The 17,357-nt window shown below is 39.7% G+C and overlaps 1 protein-coding gene across 1 annotated transcript; it reads left to right on the top strand.

Moving 5' to 3' along the window:
• The first annotated feature begins 15,903 nt into the window (after positions 1-15,903).
• LOC104243133 (peptide methionine sulfoxide reductase B5-like) lies at positions 15,904-16,591 on the top strand. Its single transcript, XM_009798282.1, has 2 exons — positions 15,904-16,209; positions 16,436-16,591. The coding sequence occupies exons 1-2, from the start codon at positions 15,904-15,906 to the stop codon at positions 16,589-16,591; spliced, it is 462 nt and encodes a 153-aa protein (XP_009796584.1).
• Positions 16,592-17,357: the final 766 nt, after the last annotated feature.

Consider the following 17,357-nt stretch of genomic DNA (forward strand, 5'->3'; position numbering starts at 1 on the left):
TGCCTGTTGAGGTCTTACAGTTTGTTATGCTTGTTGAGATCTTATAGTTTGTCATGCCTGTTGAGATCTTATAGCTCGTAGAATAGATCTGGTTATACCGAGGTTGCCCGCTAGGGTCTTACAGTTTTGGATTTTCTAGTGCATGGAGATTGGCGACAATTTCTGAGTTATCAGGTCTGTTTAAGCTTGAATACCGTTTCTCATGAACTTGGAGTTTGCATTATAAGGGCTTTGTGAGCCTGGAGTTCTGACCCTGGAGTCGTGTAGACGCTGATCTGTTCAAGTCTCTAAGAATCTCGGGAAGTATTTGGCGAAGAGGTTTCTGTCAAGAGTATACTGCGACTTTCTCCTTTTGGGAGATATTTTCCGATCTATTGGTGCAATACATGTGTTGTTGTACTGAGTCGACCTATTTTTGGTCGAGTGTGGCGATTTTCATGTTGCCTTACTCCGAGAAAGAGCCTTTCTCTTTTTTATGGAAAAAAGGATATTTTTTTGATTGCCCGATACAATAGTACATATTTTCGCTCAGGCGGGACCTGATTACATCGACTGTTTGGACCTATGCATCATCTCCCCGTAGGAGCCTCTGCTTCGGCATTTTTCTATCTCCTTTGGATTGGGTGACTTCTAGGGGGAATGTCCCTCGCCGCTTGCAAGTTGGCCGTAAGGGTGTCTTCGATTAATTCTGTGGAGTTTTCCACTTTAAGCAACTTTGTATCCGTTCCCTTGTTAAAAACCTTGCTGGTAAAAACCCTTCTTTTTTGGGATGAAAAACTCGATCGAAGGAAAAGAGTGCAACGGGCGTGCTTTGGGGGTCTCGAGGTCTCTCGATATTGTTAGTGTCCCAGTATCTCGGATTGGGTGCCTGCATGAGGGTTAGTTCTTAATCCGAAATAAAACAAAAGGAATAGATGTACCTTAAGACGAGGCAGGCTAGTGGCACCTTGGGTCAGCTTATTACAACCGCCCGAAGGCAGACACGTGATGTAGATTTCTATTTTGCGTTGTCAAACCCGATAGGGATTGAGATCTGATTCACCCATTGGCTTTTTCGGGAGCGGAGGTACGGGTGCTGGTAGTACATCGTGTACTGTGAATATTTCCCTTGCCGTATATTATTCCCCATAGATGGTTTTGATCCCGTCCTTTGTCGGGAATTTTATCATCTGATGGAGAGTGGATGGTACCGCTCTCATGCAGTGTATCCACGGTCGCCAAAACAAGGCGTTATATCTCATATCTCATTCAATGACATGGAATTTAGTGTGCTGGGTTGTGCCGGCCACGGTAATTGGAAAGGTGATTTCTCCTTTCATTGTTTCGCTCCCCATGTTGAACCCATTAAGGACCCGAGTGGCGGGCACGATTCGTTTAGTTAGCCTGAGCTGTTATACCACCCTTGACCTGATAATATTGGCCGAGCTAGCTAGATCCACGAGTACACGTTTTATCTTAAAAGAATTCACTAGAAAAGAGATTACCAGGGCGTCATTGTGGGATTGAGACAGAGCCTTGGTATCTTCTTCGCTGAATGTGAGGGCATCTTCGGGGATATATCCCCGAGTCCATTTTTTCATGGTGATGGATATTTTTGTTTTCCTCATCATGGGCTCCTGCGGGGTATCGGCGCCCCCATGATCATGTGGATGATGTGTTGTGGCTCGTTTGCCTCATTTTTCTTGGTTGCCTCCCTGTCCCGAAACTGATTTTTGGCTAGATCGCTAAGGAATTCCCGAAGATGCCCTTTGTTGAGTAGCTGGGCCACTTCTTCCCGTAGTTGATGGGAATCCTCGGTCATGTGACCTTGTGTGTTGTGGAACTCGCACACTAAGTTGTAATTTCTCTGCGAAGGGTCCGACTGTATTGGTTTGGGCCACTTGGCATCCTTGATTTTGCCGATAGCGAACACGATGTTTGATATGTCGACGCTGAAGTTGTATTTTGATAAGTGGGGCATCTTCATCAGTGCCATGTTTCGATCGAACCTCGTTCTGTTTACGAGCCCCGAGGGTCCTGCCCTCGATCTATCCTCTGATCATTGCGGGGTAGGTTGCGCCTCGGGGCATTCCTTCTGTCTTCGAGGTACGATTGGTACCTTTCTTTGTTTGGTTTCGTCTTTTTTGCTAGGAGTTTGTTTGGGTATACTGAGCCCGAAGGGGCTCCCAGTCGGTCATCCTCGGCCCTGATCTTTGGCTGGTATCGGTTATGAACGTCCGACCAGGTCACAACTGGGTATTCGATTAGATTTTGTTTTAGCTATTTCGAAGTTGTCGAGCTTCGTTTGTTCAGGCCTTGGGTGAAGGCCTGCACCGGCCAGTTGTCGGAGACTGGTGGCAGCTCCATCCGTTCCATCTGGAAGCGGGATACAAACTCCCGCAACATCTCGTTCTCTCTCTACTTGATTTTGAAAACGTCGGATTTCCTCGTTGCTACCTTGATGGCTCCGGCATGTGCTTTCACGAAGGAGTCTGCTAGCATGGCGAACGAATCTATGGAGTTGGGAGCCAAGTTGTGGTACCACATCTTGGCCCCCTTCGAAAGCGTTTCTCCAAATTTTTTCAGCAACACAGACTCAATCTCGTCACTTTTTATGTCGTTGCCTTTTACTGCGCAGGTGTAAGTAGTGACATGTTCATTAGGGTTGGAGGTGCCATTGTATTTAGGGAGTCCCGACATTCTGAACTTTTTCGGGATGGGTTTCGGGGTCGTTCCTCAGGGAACGTCCTTTGAATGAACTTCTTTGAATCCAAACCTTTGAGGACTAGGGGCGCACCTGGGATCTGGTCGACCCTAGAGTTGTAAGTCTCGACTTTTTTATCATATGATGCAATCATTTTCTCACCTGATTCGATCCTTTTGGCAAGGTATTCGAGCATTTTCACGATGGCGGGATCAGCCACTAATCTGTTGTTGCTCGACCTTTTGAGTACTCGCTCGGCGGGAGGAGCCGTCTTTGGTGCCGCTGTGCTGGGGGTTCTTGGGTGGCTTTGTAGCTGAGCGATGGTTAGTTGTTGTGCCTATAACATCTCAAAAATAGCATGAAGACTAACTTCTTGTTCTTCCCGGGCCGGGGTTTTTTGTGCTTCTTGTTGGTCGCTATGTCGTATGCTCCTGTCGGTGTGAGAAGTTTCGTCGACTTGTTGTGCATCCTGTGAATTTGCGTCTGCTAGGATTGGTCTGAGAGCGTTATCAGGATTCCGTGGAGGTGCTCCAGCGGCTGGGATAGCCACACCATTTTCCCCGTGATTTCGAGGTTGTTATTCTCAACTCTGTTTACCGAGCCAAACATTTTGGCATGAAATCAAAGGATCTTGGACAAGAAAAAGTGTGAAAGATAATGTATGTTTGTGTGATGAAACCAGCAAGAAAATAATCACTATTATTTTTAGCCCCACGGTGGGCGCCAAACTGTTTACCGTGAAAATGGTAACAATAATTAAATTTATAAATGGGACTTTAAAAATATATGATTTATTCCCGAGCTAGTTGTTAAAGCAGTTAATGCTAAGAGCGTGAAGTATAAAGATAAAATGCGAGTTCAGGCGAGTCAGTAATCGAACCAAATGGGCTTGTTGCCCGAGCTCGAAGATGGTTGATGGGACCTCGGGGTCGGCATTGGTATCGATCTCGAACTATCGGGGATGGTCCAGGATGGGATAATAGTTAAAGATGCAATTAGATAGTGCTCTTTTTGGCTAATATTAAGCTATGGAATGAAGAATAAATTAAGAGGCAATGAATACGGGGGCGGCCTCGGGCCAATACCAAGTGATAAGAAGAATGATTGGAGGCAAATAACTTTGAGCCAAGGGGAATTAGCAATTTTTTAAAGAAGAGAGGGAGAGAAGATATTATTTCACTTGAATAGGATAGTTGGAGCTCTGCCTTACAAGGTGTTGGTGACCCCCTTTTTATAGAAAGGGGGCGCCCAAACTTAGTACCAAAGTACTTAACATGACAAAAAATAACGAGATGTGACAACACGTTAGTTTTACATCGTAAGAGGGCTGGCGTCGAGCTGCTTGGATAGATTTGATCGACACCGGGTGCATTCCTCGGGGAATTCCTGGGCTCGTCGGGATCTCAGCCGATGTTTACTCTTGGTAGGGCGTCGACAGGTTTCGAAGGAAGCGACCGACCCGAGATCTTGTGTTTCTGGGGTCACTCTCCGAAGCATTATGTCAGGGGGAAATCGGTTCCCCAGTATTCACCGCACACAACTTATGATACGGATATTATATGATTCAAATACCTTAAAACACGACCTCTTGAGAATATTAGCACCCCTATGTTTACCCAAAAATACGGGTTACAACATCCTTGATTCGTTTAACTTCTAATACTTGTTAACCACCCCTATACACCCTTGTATAATTTAATACCAATAGGATTAATTTCTTATCATCTCAAAGATAATCTCTTCTCAGATTTAAGTCGACTAACTTATGGCATGAACCAACGGAAATTTCCGGCCGAGTTTCCCCTATAAAATGGACACTAGCCAAACTTGCAAGTAGTTAAACCTAACATATACTCTCACAAGGCTATACCAAGCATTATGGATATGTACATTATCTGTGTATCACCATTTTGTATTAAGGAAGAGTATTCTCAAGCTACTACTTACTTCATAGAGCCATTTCACCTTCTAATGCATACTTCATCCCCTCGGCATCCTTGTTATCTTGAATCTGGAACAATTAAGGGTATTTAGACTTCATCTCCTCTTCTACTTCCTATGTCATTTCTTCCATGTTCTTGTTCCTCCACAATACTTTGACGGAAGTTACATCCTTTGTTCTCAACTTGCGGACTTGTCGATCTAATATAGCCACTGGCACTTCTTCATATGATAGATCCTCTGTAACTTGTACATCTTTAATAGAGACAACCCGAGAAGCGTCTCCAATATATTTCCTCAACATAGATACATGGAATACTGGATAGACAAATTCCAATTCGGATGGCAATTCTAACTCATAAGCAACATGTCCAATTCGTCAAAGAATTTTGTACGAACCGATATACCGCGGACTCAGATTACCCTTCTTCCCAAAACGCATAACACCCTTCATCGGCAAGATCCTCAAGAAAACCCAATCAAAAACCTCAAACTCTAGATGATGACGTCGGACATCGAAATAAGACTTTTGCCTGCTTTGCGCCGTCCTCAGCCGCTCTTGTATCAGTTACACCTTCTCGATAGCTTGGTGAATCAAATTTGGCCCATAGAGTTCTTTTTCACCGACTTCGAACCATCCAGGTGGTGATCTACATCTCCTCCCATACAGTTCCTCGTATGGGGCCATTTTAATACTGGAATGGTAGGTATTATTGTAGGCAAATTCTATAAGTGGAAGATGGTCATCCCAACTCTCGTTGAAATCCAGAACATATGTTTGTAGCATATCTTCAAGTGTCTAAATGGTATGTTTAGCCTGTCCGTCAGTCTGTGGATGGAATGTAGTGCTAAGATTCACTTGTGTGCCTAAACCCTTCTGAAAAGATCTCCAAAAGTTAGCTGTAAATTGCACTCCTTGATCTGATATAATAGATACCGGCACACCACGAAGCCTAACAATTTCCTTGATATACAACTTTGCATAATCTTCAGCTGTGTAAGTTGTCTTAACTGGCAGAAAATGGGCACATTTTGTAAGTCGATCAACTATCACCCAGATGGAGTCAAACTTATGATAAGAACGAGGTAATCCAATAATGAAGTCTATATTAATCACCTCTCACTCCCAGGCCAAAATCTCTATATTCTGAAGCAATCCACTGGGTTTTTGATGCTCGATCTTTACTTATTGACAATTAGGACACTGGGCTACAAATTCTGCAATAGACTTCTTCATGTTATACCACCAATACTACTCCTTAATATCATGATACATCTTTGTCGAGCCGGGATGGATGGAATATCGGGATTGATGAATCTCAATCATAATCTTCTCTCGCAACCTACTACATTAGGCACACATAATCGGCCCTGGTATCTCAATGTCGCATCTCCTCCAATCTCGAAAGCTGTAATTTTACACTGCTGAATGCTCTCTCAATCTTACTAAGGTAGGATCTTCGTATTGCCGTGCTTTTACCTCAGCTACCAAAGATGATTTTGCTGTATTCTGTACAGTAACACCTCCGTCATCAGAGTCTAACAATCTGATTCTCATATTGGCAAGCTGATGAAGCTCTTTAGTCAACCCTTGTCTACCTGCCTCAATATGTAGTAAGCTTCCTATTGACTTGAGACTAAGAGCGTCTGCCACAACATTGGCTTTACTGGGATGGTACAATATCTTGACATTGTAATCTTTCAGTAATTCAATCCACCTACGATGCCTCAAATTCAACTCCTTCTGCTTGAAGATGTATTGTAAACTCTTATAATCTGTGTAGATGTCAACATAGACACTGTATAAGTAGTGTCGCCACTTTATATTACTACAGTCAATTACAAATCATGGGTCGGGTAATTCTTTTCATGCTTCTTCAATTGTCTTGATACATAAGCAATCACCTTCCCACGTTGCATCAATACACACCCCAAACCTATACTTGAGGCATTACAATATACCACATAACTTCTGTTCCTTCTGGGAGAGTGAGCACTGGCGTGGATGTCAATCGATTCTTTATCTCCTGAAAACTTTGTTCACAAGCATCAGACCACCGGAACTTAGTAGCTTTTTGTGTTAACTTAGTCAATGGTGTTGATATAGAGGAAAACCCTTCTACAAATCGCCTATAATATACTGCTAGCCCCAGGAAGCTGCGGACTTCTAATGGTGTTGTAGGTCTCGGCCAAATCTTTACTGTATCAATCTTCTAAGTGTCGACACTAATACCCTCGTCAGATATCACATGGTCAAGGAATGCTACTGAGTTCAGCCAGAATTCACATTTGGAGAGATTAGTATATAAGTTACGATCCTGAAGCGTCTGTAATACTATCTGCAAACGGCCCGCATGTTCCGCCTCTAAACGAAAATACACTAGAATGTCATCAATAAATACGATCACGAACACATCAAAATAGGGCCTGAATACAGTATTCAAGAGATCCATAAAAGTTGCTGGGGCATTTGTTAGCCCGAACGACATTACCAAAAACTCAAAGTGCCCATATCTTGTCCGGAAGGCCGTCTTTGGAATATCCTTCTCCTTAACCCTCACCTGATGATACCTTCAACTTAATTCAATCTTGGAGAAATACTTGGCACCCTGGAGTTGGTCAAATAGGTCGTCAATCCTTGAAAGTGGATACTTGTTCTTTATAGTAAACTCATTCAACTAAGATAATCGATACACATCCTTAACGACCTGTCTTTCTTCCGCGTGAACAAACCTGGCACACCCTAAGGTGAAGTGTTAGGCCTAATAAATCCCTTATCCAGCAAGTCCTTCAACTGCGCTTTCAACTCTCGCAACTTTGTCGGGTCCATCCTGTAGGGAGGAATAGATATGGGTTGAGTGTTAGGAAACACATCACTACTAAACTCAATCTCCTTTTAGAAGGAAGGCCTGGGAGTTCATCCGGGAAAACATCTCAAAATTCATTGACCACGGGAATTGATTGTAGAGTAGGCTGCTTCGACTTCGCATCCCTAATGCGAACGAGATGATAAATGTAACCTTTTGAGATCATCTTCCTTACCTTAAGATAGGAAATAAACCTACCTTTCGGTGTCGTAATGTTCCCCTTCCATTCAATGATGGGTTCACCAAGAAACTAAAACCTAACCATCTTCGTATGACAGTCAACATTTGCATAGCATGAGGCCAACTAGTCCATTCCTATTATCACATCGAAATCAACCATTTCTAACTCAAATAAATTTGCCGATGTTTGACGACTACAAATTATCACTGTGCAACCTCTATATACCCTTCTAGCAATCACAGAATCTCCTATTGGAGTAGATACCGCAAGTGGTTTACTTATCAATTTAGGTTCAACACCAAACTTATTAGCCACAAAGGGTGTAACATATGATAATGTAGATCCCAGATCAATCAGCACATATACATCACAAGAAAACATAGACAATATACCTGTAACGACATCCAGAGACGACTCGAGATCCTATCGACCTACTAGGGCATAGGTTCGATTTTGAGCATCACTTGAACTCGGCACTACACCTCTACCTCTACCACGACCTGCCAATTGCTGAAAACCCTGTACTGGAGGTCGAACTGATGAGGAAGAACCAGACGCAAATCCAGTTGGCTGAGCCATACCACCACCTTCTCTGTTAAGACAATCCCATATCATATCACCAGGCTGTCCGCAAGAATAGCATGCATCAGAACCTCGACGGCACAGTCCAAAGTGGGCCTTGCCGCACTGATCACAATGCGGTGTTGGGGGTCTCGTCTGACTAGTATCCCTGTGATATTGTGCCACACCCCGAACCTGGGGAGGCGTGGCTGGCACCCGGTGTTGTAGCGGCCCGAGCGAACCACTCTATAACTCATTCATTCCTTTTATAACTATAATGGGCCTACATGGCCATGACTCATAATGTACAACTGTAAGTGGGCAACACTGTATCAATAAACTATCATTCTTAAAACATGAACAAATATGGGACGTCAAGGTCTCTGACATACTGTACAAACTGAACCTCTGTCTACAAAGCCTCTATGATTATTCGACATCAAATGGGACCGGGTACCGGCCTACCCATAATTCTAGCAAAACTCTGACAGAATGACTCATAGACTCGGCTGCACTCCGAATGAGGTGGAGTCTTACCAATCCTTCGTTGAATGCTAGTCTCGTCTACTATGAGGGCTCGTCAAAATGATTGTTTATACCTGCAGGCATGAATGCAGCATCCCCAACAAAAGGACGTCAGTACGAATAATGTATTGAGTATGTAAGGCAGAACTAAAACATAACAATAAGTCAACATTAATTAAAGATATGGAAGAAATATAGAGTAAATGACTTAACCTGTAAGTCTGGATGACTCGAGAAATCATGAAATACTTATAGTGTTATGCATATGCATATGAATGTCATGTCGTGCATGGGTACATGTGTTCATAACATCATCATGTCTCTGAGGCATCCCATCACATCATCTCGGCCACTATGGGCAATCAACAACGTATACCAGCTGATCAGGTGGTGGTGCGTATATAACGCCATAACTTTCTCATATCTCATATACATACATATATATATATATATATAATGCCATAACATCATCACGCCTCTGAGGGAATCCCATCATATCATCAACGTATATTAACTGATCAGGTGGTCGGCATATATAACGTCGTAACCTTTTCCCATATCCCATATACATATATATACGCGTACATAACACCGTCTGAGTCATGGTTAAATGCACATGTGAATGCAATATATGAGAAGTACGTTAATAAAACTTATCGGAACGTCATAAAACCATTATACCTCTTATTAATATCATGAAATATACCTTTTTTCAACTTACGTATTTTTCTGAGACCCATGAACATAAGATGTAACAATAAGACACATGGGAATTAAAAAATTCATCAGAACATTATGTTCTCTACAAATCAAAGTCTAATCTATCTGGTTGTGGCTATTACGCCATCATTTTAGGGAAAAGGGCCCACAATAAAAAATCAATAACAAGGGAAAGAAGAATACATAATATCCCACCATCTTCAAATGGAGTTAAAAATTATGGGTTTAAAATTTTAATTCTTTCAAGTTAGTTACTATATTCTAAATTAATAATTTGTACATATTTAATAAATTTATTAAGACAAATATAAGAGTTGAACTAAAGTTAATGGGTTCGGCCGAACCGAAGGACCGGCTCCGCCCATAGTAAATATATAACTTCAATCTACTAGAATTATGGATAAAAAATTTCATATGATCAATGCATGTGTAGCAAGAATTGATAGAACGGACAATTAAATTTTTGATATATTGAATTATCTTAACGTGACAGAAGCTCTCGATAGTACATGCTATTTGTTCCCTTTCTTTGATCTAACTTAAATTCATGTACTCTTTCAAGCCTAAACCAAAATCTCTATAATTAAAGTATTAAATAGAATAAGCAAATAACTTCTAAAGTTTTTCACTATAGACGAGAACTCAATAAAAAACTTAAACAAAGGTCCGTTTCGTTTATTGTTTAAGTATTGTCAATAAAACAATATCTCAAATCTGAAAATTAAAGCTATATGAGGATTAATAAATCTTAGTTTGTAAATATAAAATAACAACGAAATTGAAGTATTTAAACAACAGTTGCTAAGAATCAAGTGACCATATACATCAGAATTAAACATGCTAATCAAGAAAAATGATCATATAATAGAGCATTATGTTTATCACAAATATGTCTAGACCATTTCCTAACTTTGTAATAGGAAGCTATGCTTTTCTTTGGTAATACCGTTTTATGGAAACCATAGAAGTATAGGCCAAACTTACCCAGTCTGTAAGAAGAAACTTCAACGAATTAGAATAGGACATTGTTTTGAAGTTCTAGCGTTTGTACTTCACTAGCTTCATGTTGGCATTGATCAAAATATGTTGGAGTGCAGGTACACATTCTGGATGAATCTCCAAGGAATCATATTACAAGCTTCCGTTCAACTTAGGAGCAAATAGCATGGATTTCATTTAGAGAATTAGATTGAAAGTGCATCTCCTCTAGCTTTTGCAGTAAGCAAAGTAAAACTTTGTAACATAATGTGCTAAAATCTCTTGTCCAGCACTTCCTCAACTAAATGAGGTAAGGTGCAATTCTCTTAAATGTTGCCACCTTGCAACTTTAAGGTAAGAGTCACTTAAATGAAAGAAAGGGGCTGCCACGTGGGGTGGGAGAAATTTTAATCTTATCCAACTTATTAGTTAATTAGGTAATGTCCATTTACCCGGTAATTAAGCAATTACCCGTATAATTAAAAATTATCTCAAATTACTTAAAATATTTATTTTTAATACACTTTATATTTTTATACACCGTACTATTACGGTCATGTGGTACCATATAAAATAAATACATACAGTATTATTTTATTGAAACATCCATGTATAAATACATATATTTTCTCAACTTATAATTTTTCTAATCTCATAAAAAAGAGTAAAAATTCTCATATGCTTAACTCTTAAAATGGTAAAAAGATAACCTTTTTTTCTTGTAAGAAAATAATTTCTATCTTTACAATAAAGAAAATCTCATAAACTTTCTCATATTATGTGTATAATTTAAAATATATTTGAAAGCAGTAATATTAATAACTATATAAAATTATATTATTTATTTTTTTACAAACTTTTTACAAAAACGTTCCACTCAATATAAATACCATATCAAAATGTATCTATCGGTATCAAGGTTATTAACTTACGGGGTCTTATTACAAATCCTCTATAATCTAATGAATAGTCGATGACAAAAAAACGGTCTTGTTCCATCTGGAGAGGTTATTATAACATGCTTCTACATCCTCAAGAAACATAAACAAATAAATGTTATCATCTACATGAAACACCAAAAAGTTAATAAAATAGGATCTCCAAGGCACTGAAATAACTAAGAGAAGCCATTGTAATTATTCTCTGCTGCAATGCATACGCGCATGGTTCAAGCAAACAAATAATCTGCCCCTAAATCTTAATGACTGCATCCAATATGTGTACTTTATAATACATAAGTGCACAATGAACAATTAAAGAGATAAATGGATTTACTTCAAAGAAAATACATATCAAGACAATATATAGTAGTTCCGAAATTCTTCAAACTTACAGGGTCTTATATCCATATCTTCATGTATAACCTTAATCCCTTCCAACTCATATGTTATTACTTCGACGAATCCTAACGTTAAGGTACGGGATGTAACATCCTTCCCCCCTTTAGAACATTCATCCTCGAATGTTAACTCTTAGAGATTTACAAAATTTTCACTAGGGTTTCCTCTGTAAATTAAACTTAAAACCCAAATTATTTCCGAAGTTTGGATTATTCACAACTTTTTGTACTTGGGTATCTCGTATCTTCTTTACCTTCATCTTACTTATCTTTCAATCTTGCATCGTATCTTCTGTTTCTTCCTTAACTCTCCTTACACATAAGTAGAAATTACATCTACTCCTTAAAGCTCTATAGTGATAGAACCTCTAGTGCATACAAAATTCGGTGGAAACTTTATATTGAATTCTTACGACTTAGCTCCATGGCACGATTTGGAAATAAAAGAAGGGTAACATTTTCTAAATGCCCTATAGCCTCTCAATTATAAATGTGGCGCGCAACATACCCATAAGTGAGACTCTACTAGGCATGGCTTTGTAGACTCTGTAGGATAAGCCCGCTCTGATACCACTTTGTCACGCCCCGAACCTGGGGAGGCGTGGCTGGCACGCAGTGCCGAAGCGGCCTGAGCGAACCACTCTGTAACTCATTCATTCCTTTTATAACTATAATGGGCCTACATGGCCACGACTCATAATGAACAACTATAAGTGGGCAACACTGTATCAATAAACTATCGCTCTTAAAACATGAATACATATGGGACGTCAAGGCCTCTAACATATTGTACAAACTGAATCTTTGTCTACAAAGCCTCTAAGATTATTCGTGTCACGACCCCGGTTCGCCCTCCGTGAACCATGGTGATGGCACCTAGTATCTACGACTAGGTAAGCGTAATTTACGGAAGAAAAAACAATATTTTGCGGAAGCAAACAATTTAAAACTGAAATAAAGCAGTAACAGTGTTTAAATGTGCCGCTCGGCATACATCATGCTTAACTCTCAATACCAAAACATAAATTCAAGACCCGGAAACCCACGAATCACAAGCTAAGATCAATACTACATGGCTCTAACTCTGGAATGTCTAATAACAACAGAAAAATACATAAGGGCTAAAATACTAAAAGCAGGAATAGAAAGGGACTTCTCGATATGCGGACGCAACAGATGTACCTCGAAGTCTCTATATCAGTTGCCTCCTTAAGTATGATAGGTCTGAGTAGTGATACCTGGATCTACACATGAAAAACATGCGCAGAAGGGGCATGAGTACACCATAACGGTACTCAGTAAGTGCCAAGCCTAACCTCGGCTGAGTAGTGACGAGGAAGGCCAGGGCCCTACTGAGGTTAAATAAAATATAAAGATGACACGATAAGATAAGCAGTGCCATTTAGAATCTACAGTAAGAATCTATACAGGATAATAAGAGTACAATAACGGAAATAGAGATGAAGGCAAACCACAAGGAAGTACCACTCATAACAAGGATGGTAATCGAGGATCTCTTGGTATCCCGAGGATCTCTTGGTATCCTCATATATGCTAGGGGTCTCTTGGTATCCCGAGGATCTCTTGGTATCCTCAATATATGCTAGGGATCTCTCGATATCCCGAAGATCTCTTGGTATCCTCAATATATGCTAGGGATCTCTTGGTATCCCGAGGATCTCTTGGTATCCTCAATATACGTGCCAGGGATCTCTTAGTATCCCGCACCTCAATTCAGATCATAAATACGTACAGGGGATCTCCCAGGATGCCGTCCCGTAGTCCCAAAGTAAAAACACACAGCAGCAACACACGAATACCCAATTAAGCTAAATTTCGTACCAAGTAAACAGTTAATTCTAGCCTAACATGCTTCACATAATGCAATTAAGGCAGTTTAAGAAAATAGGCAATTAAGTCAGCTAAACATGCTTTTCTAAACTAGCAACAGGCTAAATTCACAAGTAGAATAAAATAGGAAAAAGAACTCAATTGAAATACTTAAGGAAAAATCGGATTTTCAACAATTAGATCAAGTATGCACTCGTAACCTCACGTACAAGGCATTTCAATTATCAAATATATCATATCCTAAGGGAAAAGTACCCCACACAAGGTTAGGCAAGCCACTTACCTCGAACCGGCTCAAAATCAATCTGAAACCACGCTCTTGCCACGAGTACTCGACTCCAAATGGCCCAAATCTATTCTATTCAATTTCATAATGTAAATAACACTTCAAGTAACTGATTCTACAATTAAATTCTATGTTAATACGTGAAATTATATAAATGACCAAAACGCCCCTCGGGACCACATCTCGGAACCGGGTAAAATTCACATTTCTAGAATCCCCACACCCTCACGAGTCTTACCATATCAAAATTATCTCAATCCAATGTCAAATCCGCAATCGAAACTCAAATTCTTGACCTAAGAACTTTTTCCCAATTTTTATACAAATTCCCGAAATTAAAGGATGAATTCATGTTTAGATTAATGGGTTACAAGCAAAAAGGAGTAAGGAATCATTAACCAATCGATAGCTCTGAAAATCTCTCAAAATCTCGCTCAAATCCAAGCTCCCAAGCTTAAGTTTTCTCAAAAATGGCTAAACCCTCGTTTTGAAATTTTTATATTCTGCCCAGCTGTTTCTGCATCTGCGGTCTCACTTCTGCGGTACCGTACCTGCGGGACCCAAACCGCAGGGGCGGTTATGACAGATACCAACAATGCAAAAATCTTCCTAGTTCCAAATTCAACTTCCGTTAAGCACCCGAAACTCACCCGAGGCCCCCGGGACCTCAACCAAACATGCCAACCAATTCCAAAACATCATTCAAACTTGTTCCAACCTTTGGAACACTCAAAACAACACCAAAACACCAATTTAACCTCGGATTCAAGCCTAAGAACTCCAAAACTCTAGAAATACGCTTTCGATCAAAAAGTCTATTAAACCTCGTCCAAACGACCTGAAATTTTGCACACACGTTACATTCAACACCACGAAGCTACTCCAACTTCCAGAATTCCATTCCGACTCTCGGATCAAAATCTCACTATCGAACTAGAAACTCCAAAAATTCAACTTTCGGCATTTCAACCCTAAATTAGCTACGGACCTCCAAAACACAGTCTGATCACGCTCCTAAACCTGAAATTGCCCAACGGAGCTAACAGAACCATCGGATTTCCATTCTGAGGTCGTCTTCACATTGCTCTGACTACGGTCAACTTTCCAACACTTAAGCTCTCATTTAGGGACTAAGTGTCCCAAAACTCTCTGAAATTCAAAATCGAACATCCCGGCAAATCAAAATAGCAAAAATAAACTTGGGGAAAGCAGTTAATAGGGGGATCGAGGCGTTAAGTCTTAAGACGGCTGGCCGGGTCGTCACATCCTCATACACTTAAACATTCTTTCGTCCTTGAATGAGCATAAAGACATACCTGAAGTAGTGAAAAGATAAGGGTAACGGCTGCACATATCCTACTCGGCCTCCCAGGTCGCCTCCTCGACCGGCTGACCCTGCCATTGAACCTTTACTGATGCAATGTTCTTTGACCTCAGCTTTCTAACCTGTCTGTCCAATATTTCCACTGGCTCCTCAACATAAGATAGATCCTTATCCAACTAGACTGAAATGAAATCCAACACGTGCGACAGATCACTGTGATACCTTCGGAGCACAAGCTTATGTGGTAAAATGTGAAATAATATATATAGATATTAAATGGTACAATTATTTAAAAAAATTGTAAAATACATAGTTTATCCATTAACCTTTTACCCAAATCCCTATTACACGTGTGTCGACCACGGAAACCTTTTACAGAGCCAGCCTTTCAGAAGTGTCTTAGACACCTCGATTCGGATACCTATCCTCCCACCAGTACAGGTACCAAATTACTCTTGGATAGATGGGAACAAATATTGAAATTCTCTCTAATTTATGACTAAATAGTGTTCAATAATTTCAACTTCTAGATGGGCTATTAAGCAATAACGGGAATTCAACATTCAGCTGCTTATATACCATATAGCATTTTGTTGATTTCTTATAGCATTTGATTAAAGAGTGATTTGGTATATTATATATGTAAGATGATTGAAGTTATTCAATTGGATGGCTTGACTATGTGGTTAATAAAGCTAATCTCATCTTTCTTTTTGGAGATTGAGGAAACCATGATTGTGCAAATTCTTGGCATACTTTTTATAGGCAACAATGCTGAGAAATTAGTATTTCACAGGTTGAAGGGCACGGGAGAATATAACAAGTTTTTTGGTGAAGGAAACTATAATTGTGCTGGTTGTGGGACTCCACTCTATAAATCCACAACCAAATTTGACTCTGGCTGTGGCTGGCCTGCTTTCTTTGAGGGTCTCCCGGGAATAACAAATCGCTCCGTAAGTAGCTGCCTGCCTTTTTTCTCCTTGCATATATTGATCAAGAATTTGATATATTTAGAAGTGAAGCATGTTTCAAATCAAAGCATCTTTAAACTCACTCAACTTTTGAGCTTGGCATTAGTGGATCCTAAGACAAATTAAGAGTGCAAGTACAAACTCTTTACTATGTAGTTGGTTTTTTGCTGTAATCTAAAATCAAACTCTTTTGTATATATACTTACAGCCGAATCCAGATGGAAGGAGGACAGAGATCACTTGTGCTGCATGTGGTGGACACCTTGGTCATGTTTTCAAAGGTGAAGGTTTCAAGAGACCAACAGATGAACGTCACTGTGTCAATAGTGTTTCTGTCAAGTTTAATACCTCTGCTTCACTCTGAAACTCTTTCTTTTGTAATGGGAGAAGTTAAATGTCTTCTGTTTTGCGTATCATTGCTTTTAATAATAACTTTAGATTATTTTTGCTTTTAAATGCTTTTCCATCTTCCCAACTAGCTCTATGACCTAAGTATTATCTTCTCTGTGTATGAAGTTATGAGGTTTTAGACTAAAAGTGGAAGTGCACTTGAATTTGCTCCTAGGGAAGAGCAGAAAAAATCCACTTATGTGAGAGTTCCAAATGTTTGAGCAAATAAATAATAAATCAATTAATGATAAGTTAAAAGTGCGAATCTTAGTTGAACTTAATAAATTCTAGACCGAATAAAATAAAACTCTTGTATAATGAGTAGAGTTCAGGAGTATTAAACAGTGAACTTAATATGTTATGATTGACAATACATGCAATAACATAAATGTATAATAAATGTAAGTAACAACAAGGATTATAATGGGAAAGGAACTATCACCCAATGATTATATGATTGGGATGTTCCTTTTATCTCACGGCGACGTGGAAAAGTGAGAGGTCAAAATGTATATGGAATCTTGAGATTTATAGATAAAGATTGAACGTGTGCTTGAATAAATGAATAAGACAACTCTTTCATATATTCTCCTTTCAACTTTTACAATATGTTCCAGTTCAGAAAGGTAGATCCCCTTTTTGTTCTCTATCTCTTCCTATTTATAAGGGACATTCCCCAAAAACCTTAAAAAGTACAGCATAAAGAATATCCAAAGGAATATTCTTTATGTCCACTTCTG

This window comes from Nicotiana sylvestris, chromosome 1 (genome assembly GCF_000393655.2).
Source record: "Nicotiana sylvestris chromosome 1, ASM39365v2, whole genome shotgun sequence".
Lineage (NCBI taxonomy): Eukaryota > Viridiplantae > Streptophyta > Magnoliopsida > Solanales > Solanaceae > Nicotiana > Nicotiana sylvestris.